The sequence below is a fragment of the Silene latifolia genome, chromosome 6 (genome assembly GCF_048544455.1).
Source record: "Silene latifolia isolate original U9 population chromosome 6, ASM4854445v1, whole genome shotgun sequence".
Lineage (NCBI taxonomy): Eukaryota > Viridiplantae > Streptophyta > Magnoliopsida > Caryophyllales > Caryophyllaceae > Silene > Silene latifolia.
Genome location: NC_133531.1, coordinates 8,823,754 through 8,844,070, shown reverse-complemented (window position 1 = coordinate 8,844,070; position 20,317 = coordinate 8,823,754). Strand labels below are relative to the sequence as shown.

At 36.5% G+C, this 20,317-nt stretch overlaps 2 protein-coding genes across 2 annotated transcripts; both read left to right on the top strand.

Annotated features, from left to right (window-relative positions):
* The first annotated feature begins 14,021 nt into the window (after window positions 1-14,021).
* Window positions 14,022-15,074, top strand: LOC141587474 (putative F-box/kelch-repeat protein At3g17570). The gene has a single exon (XM_074408957.1). The coding sequence runs from the start codon at window positions 14,022-14,024 to the stop codon at window positions 15,072-15,074; it is 1,053 nt and encodes a 350-aa protein (XP_074265058.1).
* A 2,267-nt stretch (window positions 15,075-17,341) lies between these two features.
* Window positions 17,342-18,499, top strand: LOC141587473 (F-box protein DOR-like). Its single transcript, XM_074408955.1, has one exon. The coding sequence runs from the start codon at window positions 17,342-17,344 to the stop codon at window positions 18,497-18,499; it is 1,158 nt and encodes a 385-aa protein (XP_074265056.1).
* Window positions 18,500-20,317: the final 1,818 nt, after the last annotated feature.

Below are 20,317 nucleotides of genomic sequence, written 5' to 3'. Positions count from 1 at the left end.
TCGCTCTAGAGCAGTAAAACAGGGCGTGCATCTCAGTTTCAACCCCTGCTCCACACCTACAACAGGTCGCATCTATGTTGTGGACACGACGCTGCAGATTAGCACCATTAGGGAGGGCGTTTTTTCAGCAGCGCCAAAGAAAAACCCGGACTTTTAGTGGGACTTGGAGGCTCCAAATGTCTTTCCACAGTGTGTCTTTGGTATTACAGCTACTTGAGGCCTCATTGCGCTCCTTTGTCCACCTAATGAAGGCGTAACCCGATTTCACCGAGTATGCACCATCGCGAGAATAATGCCACGTTAATTCATCCTCACCTGCATTAAGACATAAAGGAATTTGCAGAATATCTTTAATTTCCGATTCAAGAATAGTATCCGCTAGCTTCTCCTCATTCCACACATCCCCTCTAATGAAATCCGCTACTCTGACATTTGTGTCCCCTTTGCGTGGTGACCAAACCCGAAACGAAGGAGCCTTTAATGTCCAATTATCTTCCCAGAATCGCACCTTCTGCCCATTTTTAATCAGCCATTTACTCCCCTCTTTAATCACCCATTGTCCCTCTATAATGCTTCTCCAAGTGAAAGACGGATGATGCCCAATTCTAGCTTCAAGCGGACTGGTTGTGGGGTAGTATCGCGCCTTCATTAGTCTTCCGACGAGAGATTCAGGGTGCTTAATTAGTCTCCACATTTGCTTAGCAAGCATAGCCGTATTAAAAGCATCCAGATGCCGGAACCCAATGCCCCCATCACTCCTATTCCGACAGAGTTTGTCCCATGCTACCCAATATATTTGTCTCTTCCCTTCTTCATGTCCCCACCAGAATCTTGACATCGCACCACTAAGATCGTCAAAAAATGCAACATGCTGTTGCATTTTTTGTTATAATATTGTATACTGCGAGAAAATATTTCCGTCGTTTATAAGTGTTATTTTGCTTTTGTGAAGTGGTAGGAATTACCTTCCATTGTTCGATATGCATGCCTCGAATTCAGGTAATTTCGATTAAATTTATTAATTGTACTTTTAATCAAAATTGTTTCTTGGAAGGCTAGAAGAATATGCATAATAGACTTTGTTTGATTCTACTTGAATCAGTTTGATGGAATTAGTCATGTCGATGCAAACAATGCGCACAATTTGTTTACTTTCTTATTCTTTATAACGGTTTTCTTTAATCAAAAGTAAACAAATTAGGGGGGCGGAGAGAGTGCCTGGTAATCTGGTATAAACTGGCTAGTAGGAAGTTGGCAATAACAGATTTGTGTTGAGATTTGTTGTTCCGAACCAAAATTGTATCATGGATCATCGCGAAATAGTTCTTTGAGATCGAATAATGTGTTTCTGGTACTCAATTTAGCACCTTATTGGTGTACTGACTACAATCATATGTTGAAAGTTGAAACATAACCGATTTTAATATTCCCTTTATCCCGATCATCTGTTTGCCTTTTTAATTACTTATAAAAGATATTTTAATCAAAGGTAAACATATGATTGGAACGGAAGGAGCATATAAAGGCCCAAAACTTAGAATAAATGTTCTGGCCGGAATATTTTTGAAATTGATGTTATTAAAACCCTGATATTTTCGACTATGCAACTGTCTAACTAAGTCTCTTGTGCATGATATAATGATTCAGCCCAATTTCCTCAGACATGCTCGACGAACAAGATGGTTGAAGCGTATTTTGATCGCCTTTCATGTGAAATCCTGCAGAACATTGCACTGATGCTACCTTTCAGCTCAATCAAACAGCTGAGGTGCTCGAGTAAGTTTTGGTACAACCTTTTAACAGACCCGAAGTTTATAGATTTACATTTAACTCGTGCACTTGAGAAACCACATGGCTATCTTTTTAGTTCACCTCTTAATAGGGCACCTCTCAGATTATGGTCAGACAAAAAAGCATGTTATTTTGTGGAACAGTCAGAGGGTCATCTTAGTAACCCCAAGATCTTTGAGTACTCATCCGACTTCAGTGACCATGAAATTTGGAATAGATTTCAATCAAGTGGAGGTTTGATGTGTGCCTACTCGAGTCAATCATGTTGCTTTCGTATTTTCAATCCCCATATAACAGAGGAAGTTCAAGTTGCTCGTGATCCCAAATTTAAAAAATGGAACTTTCTACATTTCATCTTCAGTTACTCACCGTCCATCAAAGAATATAAGATTCTTAAGATTGGACGATTATATTGTGGACTAATCGTGGGTGAGATTTGCACACTTGGTTCCAACATTTGGAGGGAACTACAAAATGTTCGCAGCTGTTTTTGGGATAATGAGTATATTTGCTGTCAAGGGAATCCGTTTTGGATGGAGGACTCCGATTTACATTTTTTTGATCTTGTTTCCGAAAAATTTCATGTTATTCCTGGCCCTCCAAGACGCGATCGTGTTCATTTGAACTATGTTCGTAATACCTGTTACAATTTCATGAGAGGTATGCTTATAAACATGGGTGACACAGTAGGATATGTACATAATTACAGATTGTGGGTGTTGAAAGACAAAACCCAGGGCACATGGATAAACAAATACGATTTTTCAATCCCACCGTTGTACAAAGATGCAACGCCCATTGGTACCTCGGAGAATGGTCATTTGTTTGGCTACATTTGTGATTCGACCAACGTCTTTAGCCACGACATGGGTTGTAGAGGTTTCAGGATCACGGAGATGAACTTGGCCGATTTGGACGAAGAACAGTTGAGAAGAGTAGAGTATATGGCGCCTCATGTTAGAAGTTTTGTGTCGCCGGTTAGAATCATGAACATGGGAAAGAGCCTAAATCACAAGAAAAAAAGGGTATTAGACACATTGAAGTTGGATTATGATGCTACTGAAGACGATCTTTTCGACCGAGTGTATGAATTCATGGAGGAATATGAGAAAAGTTGATAATAAAGGCCAAGACTCATAGTTAGGTTGCACGTTGTTGTGAATCACTCTAACTCGAGACATTTTCGAAAAATTTAACTTACGATTCAAGTTTTTCATCACTGCATTGTTTAGAGGGTATTGTGACTTGTGGATGTTTAGAAAAGTATGAAATCAGGGAAAAATGAAGTTTAGTGTTCGGACTTTTGCTTTTTTTTTAATAAAAAACAAATTAACCATCCACTTTTAAAACAAACATATAAAATATTGACCTTAGTTATATTTAGAGTAAATTAATAATTACTCTCTTTTATTTACCACTTTTCAAAAATCTCTTCTTTTTGAAAATATTTTAATAACTTACTCCCATAAAATGTTTTCAGGTCAAAAATTGCACCCATTTGCATTTTCAGGTGAAAAATCTTTATTTATGACCGTTTTGCTCCGGTCTTCTTCCCCATTAGTAAAACGTGTTCTGGACTTCTGGCACCATTCGTCAACACCACTATCTCCATCTTTAATTGCGAGCTCGGAATCGGACCTTCGTCCTGCCTCAAACACGCTGCTACCGACCTATCGTGGTACCAACACCTGCTCCTTCAATCATCATCACCTCCGCACCATCATGGCAGCCTCTAATTCCGAGCAGCAGCACCATTTCCCCTGCCCCTCATCTGCCTTCGATCTCGAAATCGTAATCGACACAACTTTGTTCACGCACCATTGTAGCAACAACACCATTCGTCAACCACCATCGAATCCACCACCATTCTCCAACCACCATCATTGGTGAATTTGAAATTAGGGTCTAAGATTGGGTGATTTTGACTGAAGGATGATGTGATGTTAATTGAGGTCTTCTTCAATTGAAAATGTCATAAAATGAGAAACCCCCATTAAACCCAACAACACCACCAACCACCAATACCCAACACAAACCACAACCAACATCGCCCTCATCGTCACTAGATCGGTCGCCTACCGACGACGATTCTCCCCGACCACCACTCTACGTTGCTTCTTCCTCCTAACCCACATTTCAAAATCCTAACACTATCCCTATAACCACCACTAAATACCAGAAAGATATGTTATTAACCCGAATTGGATTCGACTTCGGAGTCGAAAATATGTTTTCTTCTCATCTAGGTAGTCTTCAATCTTTGTCTAATTGAGGTTTGATTGTTTGATGTTTTCACCCGACCAATTGGTGTTGGTGTTGGTGTTGGTGTTGGTGTTGGTGTCATATTGGCAGTGGTTGGTTATGGTGGATTGGAGGAAGTAAGGGAGTGAAGGGATGTGAATGATAATGAAAAATATGAATATAGAGAAGGACATTTTTGTCATAAAATTAGGCTTCAAATCAGAAAATTCAAATACTGACGGAATATGTCACCGAAATGTCCAAATGGATACAATTTTTTGACATGGGAACATTTTATGGAAGTAAATTATATAATATTTTATTAAGCAATCTTATGAGAGCACGCTGAATTGAGAATTAAAGAATTCTCAATAAGGCCATTTCTTAGAGGCATAATTTAAGCAAACTTATTGGACCTCTAAATCTTTGATACCTCATACCATGTATATGACAAATTTCATGCACACTAAGGCGTTAGGCCCTGTTCTTTTCGGCAGAAACGAGCTGGATTGAATTGAATGAAGTGGCTAAAACTAAACATAATTAAACTAAATAGAGTTGAATTGAACTAAAATAAGCTGAAATTAAGCCAGAAAAAAGAAGGCCCATATCTCCAAATTTATAAGCTGATAGAATAGTAGTTTTGTAATTATCTAGTCTAATCCGCCAATCCATCACCATTCATGTTTTACGGCCTTACGGGTCATTGGGTCAACTTAATATCTTTTCTCAGATGTTTACTTTATTTGATTTTAATTACAAACATATTGTTATTTTAATTTTGTAATTATCTAACTTAATATTTGTATATGATATTACTAAGAGTAAATATTTGACGAATAATTAGGACTTGTTTGGTTGCCCATCAAAAACACATGAATTGTAATTCATGGGAAGCGTGAAAATTAACTAGTTGTTTGGAGTTCTCACATGCAACCAAACAACTTTTTCAAATTCACATGAATTAAAATAGCATAGTAATTTGAACTTTTCGGGCATTGCATTTTCCCGTTGCGAACCAAACGACCCCTTACTCTATTTAAATGTTAATCGTTTGAGTAATTAATACTCCCTCGGTTCCGATCAATTATTTTTCTTTGGTTTTGATACAAAGACCAAGGAAAGAGAAAAGACCAAGGAAAGAGGAATGAACCAATTAATAAATGACAAGTGGAACAAATTGAGTGTAAATAATTAAATTGTTCATCAAGTTCATTCTTAAAATAGAAAGAACAACAGCTCACTAAAACATCCCAATATGGAAAAAGACAACAATTAACCGGAACAGAGGAAGTGTAAATATTTTTTATATCAAAATTTTGAAACTTTATATTATTTTTATTAATTTCATTTGCTTTAAAATACAAGTATTCAATAAATTGACCCGTTTGTCGTCAGGTGGATCTTGACCCTAAAAATGCATATAATTATCTAGTGGGTCCTTTTTCGGGATACGGGTTATTTCAGGCGGGATATTTAGGGTTATTTACATATGGATTTCAATTGATTTTTTTGGCGTGACATTTTTTGACAAGTAACTCCGCCGGTGAGTGTTTTCGGGCATTCGCTGCCGGTCCCAAGCCCGGATAAAGGAGGAGGGTTGCGGTAGGTCTGTGGCAGCCAGCATAAAAACTTAGTCACATTTTATGGACATGAATCGGAATTTGAACTTTGAGGCGTGCGTTCACCCATGGACGGTTCGAAAGGATGATTCATGTCAGCCGACCCCAAATCATTTTGGGATTAAGGCTCTGATGTTGTTGTTGTTGTTGTTGTTGTGACATTTTTTGACAAGTCTATATTTCGCTATTTTCTTTCCCTTTGATGTGGGCGGAGGATTAAGGATGAGAGTATTATATTGATAAAGGATATATGTGGGGTTGGATGAGAAGAGAGAGGGATAGAGAAGTATTAGTTACAGTAAATAATCAATTGTGGAGCACAAACATTAAAGTAAGGAATAAAATATGAATAAAAGAGTTGGGTGAAGTTTGATGATAAATTAGAGGGATAAATAAAATAAGAGTAAAAGCTACTAAAAATGGAAAGAGGAAAAATACGAATAATCCGTTTTAGAAAATATGGAAAATATAGTGAATTGGAGCGATTATTTAATCAGAAATAATATATTTATTCTATTATTCCTATTAATAGTCTAGATATACTTAGGGCACGTTCGCATGCATATATAAATCCTTGTGTAAGACGGCAATAAAGATTAGTAATTGCATAGTGAATTGCTGCCTTTCAACATAGAAGCCCGAACAAGGTTAAACTTTCATACTTCGTATATGATATTTTTAATAACTTTAGAATAAGGTAATTCGGCTGCGTGTTTTCTTAGAGTGATTGGTATATTGTATATTGCGAGAAAATTGATATGAAGGGAATCTAAGATTGATAATTGATTAGTGTTATGTTTTTGTGCAGCGGTAGGAATTACCAGCAAACTTAAATTTAATACAGTAACTTTTAATTAGTTACTTAATTAGTTATTTTCAAGAATGATTGATTCCTGGAAGCATATGCATAATAGATATTATTTATTTGTTTAAGATTCTACCGAATCAGTTTAGAAAGCCTCTTTTTAATAATTTCTTGTTTGAAATATATAGTTATGTTGATGAAAATAATTTACGCAATTTGATACTCCTTTCGTCCCAATTATATGTTTTGACTCTTAGTTCTATGAAAGCGGAAGTTTAATCAAAAAGGAAAAAAAATGATTGGGGCATGGATATTACCTGGTACAAACTAGCTAAGAGGCTGGTTCCCAACACAAATTGCATCATGGATCATCGGGAAATAGTCTCATCGTGTTTTTAAAATAGCTACTGTTGCAAATGTCATACCACATAGGTATCTTGTATATGATATTAGGATCAGAATTACAAATGTCATACCATATTGCAAATTACAAATGTTTTTCTTCTTAGTTTGCTTTTGTCTTATTCATCTCATTTGAGTATATTTGACCTGTCTTAGGTTTAAGATAAATATGTTCGTCTTAAATAAGAATTTGCCTTCTACCGTGATTATAAGATCCAAGATTTCAGAATAAAGGTTTTGACTAAGTATCTTGTATATGATATTAGGATCAGCCAAATTTGCTCAGATTTGCTCGACAAACAAGATGGTTGAAGGGTATTTTGATCGCCTTCCATGTGAAATCCTTCACAACATTGCACTGATGCTACCATTCAGTTCAATCATACAGCTGAAGTACTCGAGTAAGTTTTGGTACAACCTTCTGACAGACCCCAAGTTTGTAGATTTACATTTAACTCATGCACTTGAGAAACCGTCTGGCTATCTTTTTACTCCCCTTACCAAATCTTGGCCAAAGAAAAAAGAATGTTATTTTGTGGAACAATCAGGGGGCCATCTTAGTACCTCCAAGATATTTGAGTACACATACGACCACAATGAACCTGAACAATTTGGTAGGTTTCAGTCAAGTGGAGGTTTGATGTGTGCCTATTTGAGGGAATCGTGTTACTTTCGTATTTTCAATCCATATATAGGAGAGCAAGTTCAAGTTCCTCGTGATTCCAACTTTAAAAGATGGCGCTTTTTTAGTTTCATCTTCAGTTATTCACCGTCCATCAAAGAATATAAGATTCTTAAGATTGGACGATTATATAGTGGACCAATCGTGGGTGAGATTTGCACACTTGGTTCCAACATTTGGAGGGATTTACAAGATGTTCCCAGCAATTTATGGTATTGTCGTCCTCATACTCAATGTCAAGGGAACCTGTTTTGGATGGAAAAGCCTCAATTACATTTTTTTGATTTTGTTTCCGAAAAAGTACATGTTATTCCTGGCCCTCCAGTATTCGATCGTGTACATGTGACGCATTATAGTAATACGTATGAAAAACTCATGAAAAATAGTCTTATAAGCATGGGTCATACCGTAGGATATGTACATAATAACGGATTGTGGGTATTGGAAGACAAAACCAAGGGCATATGGATAAAAATGTACCAGTTTTCAATCCCGTCGTTGAGCGAATATTTTAATCCTATGCTTATTGGTACAACAGACAATGACCATTTGTTTGGCCACATGGAATACTCCAACGTCGTCTTCAGCCACGACATGGGATGTACAGGCTTAAGGGTCATGGAGTTGAACTTGGGCGATGTGGACGAAGAGCAGCAGAGAAGAGCAGAGTTTATTGCAACTCATGTTAGAAGTTTTGTGTCTCCGGTTAGAATCATGAAAATGGGAAACAAGTTAAATCACAAAAGAAAAAGGGTAATAGAGACATTAAAGTTGGAATATGATGCTACTGATGATGATCTTGTCAACAAAATGTATGAATTTTTGCAAGCATATGAAAAACATGATAAAAGCGACGACTTATAACGAGGGTGCTCGAGCAAAAAAAAGGGCAGCCCGGTGCATGATGGTGTCTCCGCTAGGCGAGGGTCTGGGGAAAGGTCCCACCATAAGGGTGTAATTGGGGCAAGCCTTTCCTTACCATTTTGACAAGATGCCGCTCCAAGGACTTGAACTCGTGACCTCACAGTCACAAAGCAACACCTTAACCAGTGCGTCAAGGCTCCCCTTCAAAAAATTTAGCTTGATATTTCAAGTTTTTTTTTGTGTGTACAGTATTGTGGATACTCAGATGAGAGTATCCAAAATGCAATATGTCGTTGGAGTTGGAGTTGGAGACGGAGACGGGGTATTTGTACTTGCTTGAGATAAAGAATATTAGTAAAATTTTTGATTTTTAGATTTTTGCTTTACCTTTATTTTTATTTTATCTAAAAATTATTATTCTTTCACCCGTATACCGTCATTTTGTCAACTTTTTTTTTTTTTTAAAAAAAAGTTATCAAAAACAAGCCTAACGCTTTCAAATAACGATTCATGTTATCGACCACTAATCATTTTGGTACTAAGGCGAAAAGCATCTCTCGAAATTTAGAATTGGCCGATACAAATGTAATCCTCCGTATGTAGTCGTTGTGAGTTGTGACTTTGGGTAAATGTCTATATATATTGGATTGGGTTAAGTGTAGGAACACATGTTGTGTAGCGACTGTAGCCCATGGAAGATTAGAACAAGCTCATACATAGAGTAGCGACTAAGATGTCAAATTATGGCATGGCGCAGGTTCGATTCTCATACATGACGATTGAGCCCGAGACAACGTACATTGAATGATTGAAACATACAACCTTGAGCACTAGACCAAGTCTTTTATCATTCTAAAGTGTATATATGTAGTAAGCACCAAAAAAAAGTGTATATATGTAAGTTCTTCCTCAATGTTACTTAAGCTAAGTCGCTACTTGAAGTAGCGGTTTTACCTCCAAACCTGGTAACAAGAAGTTAATTTTATGTGGACGTACTTAGGATAAATAGTTTGAAATAAACGTCAAATTAATAAATAAATTACCAAACAGCCCTAAAACAAAACATAACAAAAGAAAAATCGTCTTTTTACGCATCATAAAAATTGAATTGAATTCAATTTATTTGATATTACCAAATCTATAAACGAAACCATGGATAAAGTCTGAAGAATATAGAGATAGAGGCGGCGCAAATGAAGGCCCCGTGCTTGAACCCATAACCTTCTAACTAAGAAAAGACATTGACAACCACTGGACAACATAATTAATATGCAACTAGTTTAGATCCCGCGCAATGAATGCGCGGTATTTATAGAGTTACTAATATAGACCTCCTGCAATATATGCACGGTATTTATAGAGTTTTACTTTTTAGCGTATTATTTATAGAATTTAAATTGACAATTCACTTGTTTTTCATGTTTTGCCTTAATGTATTTTGATTAGAGAAATAAATAAAAGTTTAAATCGAAAAAAGTAATAAAATATGAATTTTTCTTTTGTTTATTTAGCGAGAAATTAATAATGTTAATTTACAAATCTTATCTTTATTAATTCAGAAGACAATACTCAATCCAGGACGTGCCACCTCATTAATTCAGCCTTTTTTTTTTAATTCATGCTATGGTGGGACCCGTTAGTGTGCAAAGGAGTATATTTCTTCGGAATTCCGCCAATACAAATATCCTACAAATTCCGTCGTAGAACAAATATTATGAAATAATACTATGAATTAATTTTATACATTCCGAATAAATGAAATTAATGGCATATAAGCAGTATGAATTACAAATCGGAATAAATGAAAATAATACTATGAAATAATTTTATACATTCCGATTAATTTGATAAAACTATATTTATACATATGCAATAAATTTACTGACAACGAGTCCAAAGCGATAATAGCCCAAGCTTTACACTTTGATTTTATTTGTATACGGATTATTAATTTTATTTTAAGAATTCGAAATTTTATGATAAATACGACATCTTTGAATTTGTTAGTTAAAAATAAGAAATATTTAATTATCAAAATAAAATATGAAGTATTATTTATCGATCCATGTACTTCATTGTATATGGGCTTACTACACACTAATTTCACCAATAAATCATATAAGTTTTGACATTCTGATGTTGCACTAAGCTGTGTTAAAGTAGATTATTAAATTATATTTATTTATTCGGGGTGTAAAGTTTTTTATCTATGCAAATTTTATTTACAATAGTATATTACGTTATTTCCTCTTAAACCATTGCATTTGAACACGTATTTGAAACAAGTGTAAACATTAAATATGTAGATCGCTGATTTAGACCAACTAGATAATTACAATAGAAATGCAAAAAAAAAAAAAAAATCATCCAAAATCATTAATACCGACCCAAATACATACCCGTGCAATTTTGCACGGGTTTAAAACTAGTATTTATTAATATAACATATTTTTTAGCTGCAAAATTTTATCATAAAAAGTCAATGAATTTTAACAAATATTTACTTTTTTTTGGGGTCTAAAGTGAACATTAAATTAAAAAGTCGCAAAAGAGTTCAATTACATCCTGGGGGGGGGGGGGTTAAGAGGCGCGCAAGCCGCCAAGAAATCAAGTGTACATAAGTTCGTAACAAAAGAGGGGGCGTGTTCCCAAATAAAACATCCATTACAAAGGCTTGCATCCGCGGCGGAGAATTTCGCAAGTGCATCCGCAACCTTGTTGGCCGATCTCTTCTCAAACACAAGCTCCAGTCGTGGTGAGGCTTATCATATTTTTAGCCACAATTTCTTATCATAAAAAGTCAATAAATCTTATCAATAAGTTCTTTAAAAAAAATTCCTTATCCTAAAAAGATCGGAATAAATTTGTGTAGAATGTGAAATTAATATTACAAATATTTAAATATAAAAGATTATATCCATTAATTATAACTTATCATGTCCACACATATAGTATATGCTAAAAATATCAAGCACTATTCTAGGAAATATTTTTAGGCGGAAAAAATTGGAATTTCGCCTATTCATTTAGTAAATAGGGGATTCTACTCAACCAAATTGTATTTATTTTTGGGAAAGGGGTGCGGATGCACCCGCTACATTCCCGTTAAAAGCGCCTCTAAGGCTCCATTTGGCAAGACATTTCAGGTACCTGTTTTGACTGAAATAACTTTTTTGATAAAAATTTCAGGTAGCTTATTTTTCTAGAAGTGTTTGGCAAATAGCTTATTTGTCCAAATAAGCTATCTGAAATGAAATGCTACCTAGGGTAGCATTTCACATTTCAGGTACCTGATTCTCGGTAATATTACCTTTTTACCCTTTTAATTTATAATATATTAAATAATTATTATATCCTTTTACGTCATTTTACCAAAATAAGCTACCTTTTCAGTTAGTTTGCCAAACAATTTTTTATATAATCAGTTACCTTTTCAGTTCCTAATTTTGCAGTTACCTTATCAGCTACCTTTTCAGGTTTCAGTTAGCTTTTCAGTTTTCAGGTACCTGTTCAGGTTTCAGGTACCTTTTCATTTCGTTTTACCAAACAGAGCCTAAGGTCGGTCTAGAGTTTTACCAAATTTTCGAGTTTGAACCTAGAAAAACGGGTCAGGTCAGGTTTTCGGGTCGGTCTAGAGTTTGGCAGGCTTAGTGTAGCCCGACCCATAAGAATTAGGGCACGATTACATAAATATTTATGGAAGACAATCTGCAAGATTACCCATAAGTATTAGGGCAAGATTAGCCGTGCCGTTACAAGGTGCAAATTGGTGATCTGCGAGAGAAACCCAAGGTACATTCAACTTTCATATATAATCTGTTATATATTACTCCCTCCATTTTTCTATGTTTGCCTTTGCCCCATCAAATAATGAAATGTGAGGTATATTTTAATGAAATGGGGCAAACTTAGAAAAATGGAGGAAGTATATATTACTATAGCTACTTAATTAAGAAATATAATTTCTTGTTTGAGATAGTTATGTCGAATTGTCGATGTAAACAATTCGCACAATTTGATGATACTCCATTTCTGTGAGTGGTATTTTAAACAAAACTAACAAATTATTCGGACGGAGATTGTACATGGTACAAACTAGTGCAAAAGCTGGTTCACGATTTTTTCTGTCTTTTTTTTTTGGAAAGAAAGAACATAGATAAATAAATAAAAAAGAGTTAGGTTACATCAAGGGGGCGGGTCGGGGGAGAGAGGCGCGCAGGCCAAAACAAAGTCTGTAGTACAAAGATCAACAACAAAAGGAGGGGCAAATGCCCACTCAAAACAACCTAGTGCGGGGCTAACATCATGGACGGAGTAATGAGCAAGAGCATCCGCCACACGGTTGGCCGTTCTCTTCTCAAACACCAGCTTCAAATGGGGAGAGTCCTGCAAGAGGGCCCTACACTCAAGAATAATATTAGCAAAGGGACCACACGGATCAATAGGACGGAGGATGGCACTAACGGCATCAAGACAATCCGAGGCAATCAGAACATTGTCCCCAAGGACACTAGTACGTAGAATCCCATCACGGATAGCACGGACCTCACGGAGGATTTTTTCTGTCTTTATGAACTAGGGTTATGGAGCAAACTATTTCTCATTTTGGTGTCCATTTCAAACTAATTCTCGCCAATGGGTCCACGTCATCATTTTTTTATTTTTTTGGCAGTTTTGAATAAAATCGCTACTTGGGAAAGCGATTTGGCTATTTTCGAACAAAATCGCTTTCTACAACAGCGATTTTGTTGTTGTATTTTCCACGAGAACAAACACAGCTACTGGAAGTGGTTTTTAAACATGGAGGGAAGAAGTCAGAGGCAAATCGCTAACCCAAATAGCGATTTGGGTTAAATCGCTAAGGTGCATAGCGATTTGGCATAAATCGCTATCAATTGAATGTGTGATTTATGTAGGGATGTGAGACCGAAACTCACTGCCAGGATGTTTGCTGAAATATTCGGACTTTCTCTTCTATGGCAAGGTTCCTAACTTTCGTTGCGTGTATATTAATCCGTAAAACAGCATTAAACTTCGGTTGCAAAGGGGATTGTTGAAAGCGGGTTGAACATTGTGACGAACACGGGCCCTTTGGCTTTGTTGCAAAGCAGTTGGGCGTAGTTTGAAATGGACACCAAAACGAGAAATAGTTTGCTCCATAACCCTAGTTTGAAAAAAAATTCCTATTGGGGATACTCTTAAAAAATATCACAATCATATGTTGAAAGTTGAAACATTACCAAGTTAAATACTCCCTCTGTCCCGATCATTATTTGTTGTCTTTTTATATTGGGTTTCTCGGTCATTTATTGTCCTTTCTATTTTAAGAATGAACTTGATGAGTAATTTGATCATTTCATTCAATTTATTCCACTTGTCATTTAGTTACTGACCCTCTCCTCTTTCGTTGGTCTTTGTGCCAAAACCAAAGAACAACAATTGACCGAGACGGAGGGATTATATTAGAGCCCAAAATTTTAGAATAAAGGATCCTACCGGAATATTTCTGATGAACTTGTTATGAAGACCTCAAATATTCTGGCTTTGCCATTGTCGTCTAATAACTGAGTCTCTTGTACATATGATCGTCAGCCAAATTTGCTCAACGATCAAGATGGTTAAAGGGTACCTTGATTGCCTTCCATGTGAAATACTGCATAACATTGCACTGATGCTACCGTTCAGCTCAATCATACAACTGAAGTGCTCGAGTAAGTTTTTGTACAACCTTCTGACAGACCCCAAGTTTGTAGATTTGCATTTAGCTCATGCACTACAAGAACCACCTGGCTATCTTTTTACTCCAATTCCCAAATCTTGGTCGGAGAAAAAAGCATGTTATTTTGTGGAACAATCCGGGGATCAGCTTAGTACCTCCAAGATCTTTGAGTCCCCATGCGATTACTTTGAACCTGAAAATTGGGGTAATTATTTTCAATCAAGTGGAGGTTTAATGTGTGCCTATTCGAGTCAATCGTGTTGCTTTCGTATTTTCAATCCCCATATAGCAGAAGAAGTTCAAGTTCCTCGTGATTCCAAATTTAAAAAATGGTGGTTTATTAATTTCGTCTTCAGTTATTCACCGTCTATCAAAGAATATAAGATTCTTAAGATGGGAGAATTAATTTGTGGACGACCCGTGGCTGAGATTTGCACACTTGGTTCCAACATTTGGAGGGAAATAGTAGAAAATGTTCCCAACACTAATTGGCATACTAATCGGTGTACCTATTGTCAAGGGAATCCATTTTGGATAGATACGTCCAATATACATTTTTTTGATCTTGTTTCTGAAAAATTTCATGTTATTCCTGGTCCTCCAGTACTCGAGATTGTTCGTGTGACGAATGATAGTGCTACCCGTGTAAAACTCATGACGAAGACTCTTATAAGCATGGGTGACACAATAGGATATTTGCATAATAACAGATTGTGGGTGTTGGAAGATAAAACCAAGGGCATCTGGATAAATAGGTACGATTTTTCAATCCCGCCGTTGTACAATTGGGCTACGCTTACTGGTACCACAGAGAATGGGCATCTGTTTGGCTACATGAGACTTTCAACCAACGTCTTCAGTCACGACATGGGATGTACGGGGTTCAGGGTTATGGAGATGAACTTGGACAACCACGGGAGCAAGGAGAAACATCGCACCTCATGTTAGAAGTTTTGTGTCTCCGGTTAGAATCATAAAAATGGGAAAGAAGCTAAATCAAAAGGAAAAATGGGTATTACACACATTGAAGTTGGATTATGATGCTACCAAAGATGATCTTCTTAACAAAATTTACGAACTCTTGCAAGCACATGAAAAAGATGATAAAGGCGAAATCTTCTCCAAATGAAGATATTATGGATACTTAGAAGAGTGTATTAATTAAATGGCGTTGTTGGTGGAGATGGATGTGTATTTACGCGAGAGTAGGGACGGATCCAGGAAAATTATCCGAAAACTTTATGAATATCGCGTAAAAATGTTTACATTACATATAGAAAATTAAATTACAAACTCAAATGTGCAGTTAATGAACCTTGTGTAATAGTTTACAATTTTCATTTAGTAGCTCAACATCTAATCTTTATTTTAATTTCTGGCATTACTTTTGATTATAGCTTTATAATACAAAAAAACTGTATTAACCATTAGTCCATTACTAGGTAATACGGAGTAGTTTTTTAATTTCATGTTATAATTCAACATTTTATCTCCATTTTATTTTTCTGTGACAATTTTAATTTTTTTTCTTGGAAACAATCCCCCAAAGGAGTTTTTATACGGGTTCTATGTCGGGTTAGGTCAGAAACAAATCAAAGTAACGTCTTTTTCTAGATGTTTACTTTATTTGATTTTAATTATAAACATATACTTATTTTAAGTTTTGTAATTATTATCTAGTTTAATATTCGTATACTCCGTATATGTGATAGAGTATTATATATGATTTCTCTCGGGATAGAGAGAGTCAGAATAAAGGTTAAAAAGGGGTATATATGATTTTAGTAAGAATAAATATTTGATAATAAATGACTATATTTTTTTGGTATTATTTGAGTAATTAATCATGTAGTAAAACTCCGTTTTAAATCAAATATAAGTATACTTTATTCCAAAATTTTGAAGCTTATTTATTTTTATTGTTTTATATTAGTTTCATTTGTTTTACCTACCGCCATAGGTTTTCAATAAATTTACCCAATTACTGGTCGGGCCGGTCTTGACCCTAAATATGTGGGTAAATTACTAGTGAGTAATTTCGAGAGTAGGGTTTATTATCCGGCAGGTTATCTAGAGTTATTTACGGATAGGTTTCCATCTGTTTTTCGGGTTAGTCATCTTTTGACAAGTCTAGGTTATTAGGTCACGTTTCTACATTTAAATAAATTGATTGAAACTCGAAATTGAGAGAAACCAGGCACCCTAAGTGTTCATTGCTGCCGTTCAACAGATCGAGAAGCCCAAGGTACATTCAAACTTTCGTATATGATATTTGTATTAACTTTAGAATAAGGTCATTCTGCTCCATGTTTTCTTAGGGTTATTGATTGATATATTTTTGGGATATTCTCTCGTGTACCCCTCAACTTTTTCATTTTCTATGATATACCCCTCTTTTCATGCAAAAAAACTTTGACCGTCAATAACTCTTGGCTACAAATTCAGAATACGATAATTTTTTTTCCAAATTGACCGTCTTAAAGTGGTCTTCAGTTTGAAAAAAAAATCACCGACGTCTCAACTCGTACTCGGGAATTATGGTCGGTCAAAGTTTTTTCGTTAAAAAACGTTTGACCAACCATAACTACCAGCTACGTGTTCAAAAAGCGATGATTTTTTTTTTCAAATTCAAGGCCTTGACGAGATAATTGGTTTGAAAAAAAAAATTACCGTTTTCTGAACTCGTAAAAGAGAATTATTGTCGGTCAAAGTTTTTCTGTGAAAAACGAGGGGTACACCTTAGAAAACGAAAAAGTCCAGGGGTACACGAGAGAATATCCCTATATTTTTTATTGCGAGAAAATATTGGTCGAAACTCGAAATTGAGATGAAGGGAATCTAATATTGATATCCCAGTTGTTAATTAAATGTATCGACCTTGACTGATTGTTTAATAATACCCAACCTGTATCAGTAGATGAGATCCCCTTTTTGTTTATAATTTCTGGTTTGAAATATTTATCTCGATGTTAACAATGCGCACAATTTGATACTCTCTTTGTCTCAATCATTTGTATGTTTTCAGTTTTACATGAGCGTAATTTTAGTTAAAAAGAAAAAAAATGATTGGGATGGAGATAGACATTGTTGCGTATATCCAACACTCCCTTACACAATTTAGCAGTATTTCTGGGTACGCCATTGTCGTCTAATTAAGTATTTTGTACATAATATTATGATCAGGTGGATTTACTTGGATATGCTCGATGGACAAGATGGTTGAAGGGTATTTTCAACGCCTTCCATGTGAAATCCTGCATAACATTGCATTGATGTTACCGTTCAGCTCAATCATACAGCTGAAGTACTCGAGTAAGTTTTGGTACAACCTTCTGACAGACCCCAAGTTTGTCGATTTACATTTAACTCATGCACTTCAGAAACCACCTGGCTATCTTTTTGCTGCGCTTCCCAAATCTTGGCCAGAGAAAAACAAGCTCCTACTTGTTAATCAAGCATGTTATTTTGTGGAAGAATCAGGGGGTCATCTTAGTACCTCTAAGATGTTTGAGTACTCATTTGATAGCTCTGATCCTGAAAGATGGGCTACTTTTCAATCAAGTGGGGGTTTGATGTGTGCCTATTGGAGTCAATCGTGTTGCTTTCGTATTTTCAATCCCCATATAGCAGAGGAAGTTCAAGTTCCTCGTGATCCCAAATTTAAAAGATGGCGCTTTCTACGTTTCGTCTTCAGTTACTCACCGTCCACCAAAGAATATAAGATTCTTAAGATTGGAAAATTATATTGTGGATCACCCGTTGCTGAGATTTGCACACTTGGTTCTAACATTTGGAGGAATGTACAAAATGTTCCCACCATCTTTTGGCGTATTGGTGACCATATTCAATGTCAAGGGAATCTGTTTTGGATGGAAAAGTCCGATTTACATTTTTTTGATATTGTTTCCGAAAAATTTCATGTTATTCCTGGCCCTCCAGTAGTCGATCGTGTTCCTGTGACGCATAGCACCGGTACGCGTGTATATTACCTGGGTAGAAGTCTTATAAGCATGGGTGACACAGTAGGATATGTACATAATAACACACTTTGGGTGTTGGAAGACAAAACCAAGGGTATATGGATAAACAAGTACGGATTTTCAATCCCGTCAGCGATGTACGTTTGTGCTATGCTTATAGGTACCTTAGAGTGTGGCCATCTGTTTGGGTACAAGGAATATCCAGCCAACGTCTTCAGCCACGACATGGGATGTACAGGTTTCAGAGTCAAAGAAGTGAACTTGGACGAGCATGGGAGAGAAAAGGATACAAAATCAATAGAGTATATGACACCTCATGTTAGAAGTTTCGTGTCGCCGGTTAGAATCATGAAAGAATATGAAAAAGATGATAAAGGCGAAGACTCAAAATGAGGGTGCACAAACTCAAATAAGCAATCTATAAACCCTGCATAATAGCTTAAAGATTTCATTTTGTAGTTCAGCTCCAATTTAATTTCTGACATTAATTAATTTGTATTATACCTTAGTGATACAAAAGACGTGTAACCATTAGTCCCATACTTTGATATTAGTAAGAATAAACATTTTTCTGCTTAATATATTCAATATTGATTACAATACTATACGAAATATAGAATTGATCCTGATCAATTGTGACCCACAATGACCATATTTATATGATAATCATTTTTCTGCATATGATAAAACATTAAAATTTATGCTTTAAAATAAATATAAACATATTATATTCAAAGGTTTTTAAAGTTCGAATTGTTTTTATCATTTTATATTAGTTTTATTTACTTTAAATGAAATTTTTTAATAAAGCTACCTATTTCGGATCGGCGCGGGTTTGGCAGATCTAACCCTAAATATGCGAGTTATTATCGGTTCGGTCATCTTCGGATTCAGGTTGAAAAGAGCGGGTTCATTGAATACTGTTCCGGGTGTAATTCCAGAGCAGATATTTGTTACCACTCGTAGCTTGTAGAATGATGTCCTTGCTTGAATCCTCCTTGCGATCTCCTGAAACGATGAACAAACTGAGGGCTCGGCTTTGGCCGAGCGTACTCACTCCGACGCTCAAGTCAGTAAACTTAGAGAGGTAAGTCGTTGTTACTTGGCTAAATGCGTATTGTAGAGAGATAAGGAAGATATTACCAGATGAATAGTGGTTATTAGGTTAATTTGTGGATCCTTTCCTCAATGAAGGTTGAGGAGTATTTATAGACTTTCACCTTTTGTCACGTAGTGGCCAAGTGGCCAAGTGGCTAGCAGGCGGAAAGACCGTTCTACCCTCGGTCGATGGACCCATGGCAGGCCGGCCGAGGGGTCTTGGATATGAGTACGCGGATATATGCCCCGGTAAGGCTAGTTGCCGGCCGAGACCAGTGACAGTAGATGGGTTGCATCGGCTAGACTGTCTAAGTCGTTGACTTTGCTGTGAATATCTTTGACCTTGCTCAATATGTTGACTTGGTCAGCGGTGCAGAATATGCCCCATCAATTTGCCCCCAGCGTAGTCTATGCCGTGGTATGGGCTCCGATGTATGCTGAGCGTATATTCTGCGCAAGTATTTTGCAAAATTTTTATGTGTCGGCTTCTTCTGATGCATCGGCTTCTTCTACTTCGGCCTGGTTCTTATTAGGCCGTACCATATCCCCCCTCCACACGGGTGCGTAAAGGGCATCTGATGTGGAAAGAAAATGACGCTGGCCGAGACCAGGGTTGAGAGTGCCGGTTGTTTTTGATTGCCCCCGGCCGGTGCTTCCTAGCTTGGTTGATCATGCGGCCGGCGGAGAGCGGATGCTTAGAAATTTGTTGAGGAAGATGAATAGGCACTTAGATATGAAGGGGCGTGTTGAAGAAGCTTGGTCACTGTTGCATTGATTGACGTTCAACTGTTGCAACGATTGACATCCCGTGGTTGCATGTCCGACACGTGTCTGTTCGCTGATTGGCTGACGCTTCATGGACTGTGCCCTGATTGGTCCCTCTTCATGGGCTTTTTCCTATAAATAGGCCATTTTTCCGTGATTTTGGCCACCAATTTCATTTTCTCAAATTTTTCTCCCAAATCTTCATCTTTCTAAACTTTCAAGGGCTTTCTTTTCTTCTGATCTTCGAAGTCGCTGATCCGGCGAGTGTTTTTCTTTAAGGTAAACAAACAAATTTTCTTTTATTTTGTTAGTAATTGTTGCGAACATGTCTTCTGCTGATGCTGGACC

What these genes read in the sequence shown, in the direction of transcription:
- LOC141587474 (XM_074408957.1), top strand. Translation starts at nt 14,022, where the DNA reads ATGGTTAAAGGGTACCTTGATTGCCTTCCATGTGAAATACTGCATAAC.
- LOC141587473 (XM_074408955.1), top strand. Translation starts at nt 17,342, where the DNA reads ATGGTTGAAGGGTATTTTCAACGCCTTCCATGTGAAATCCTGCATAAC.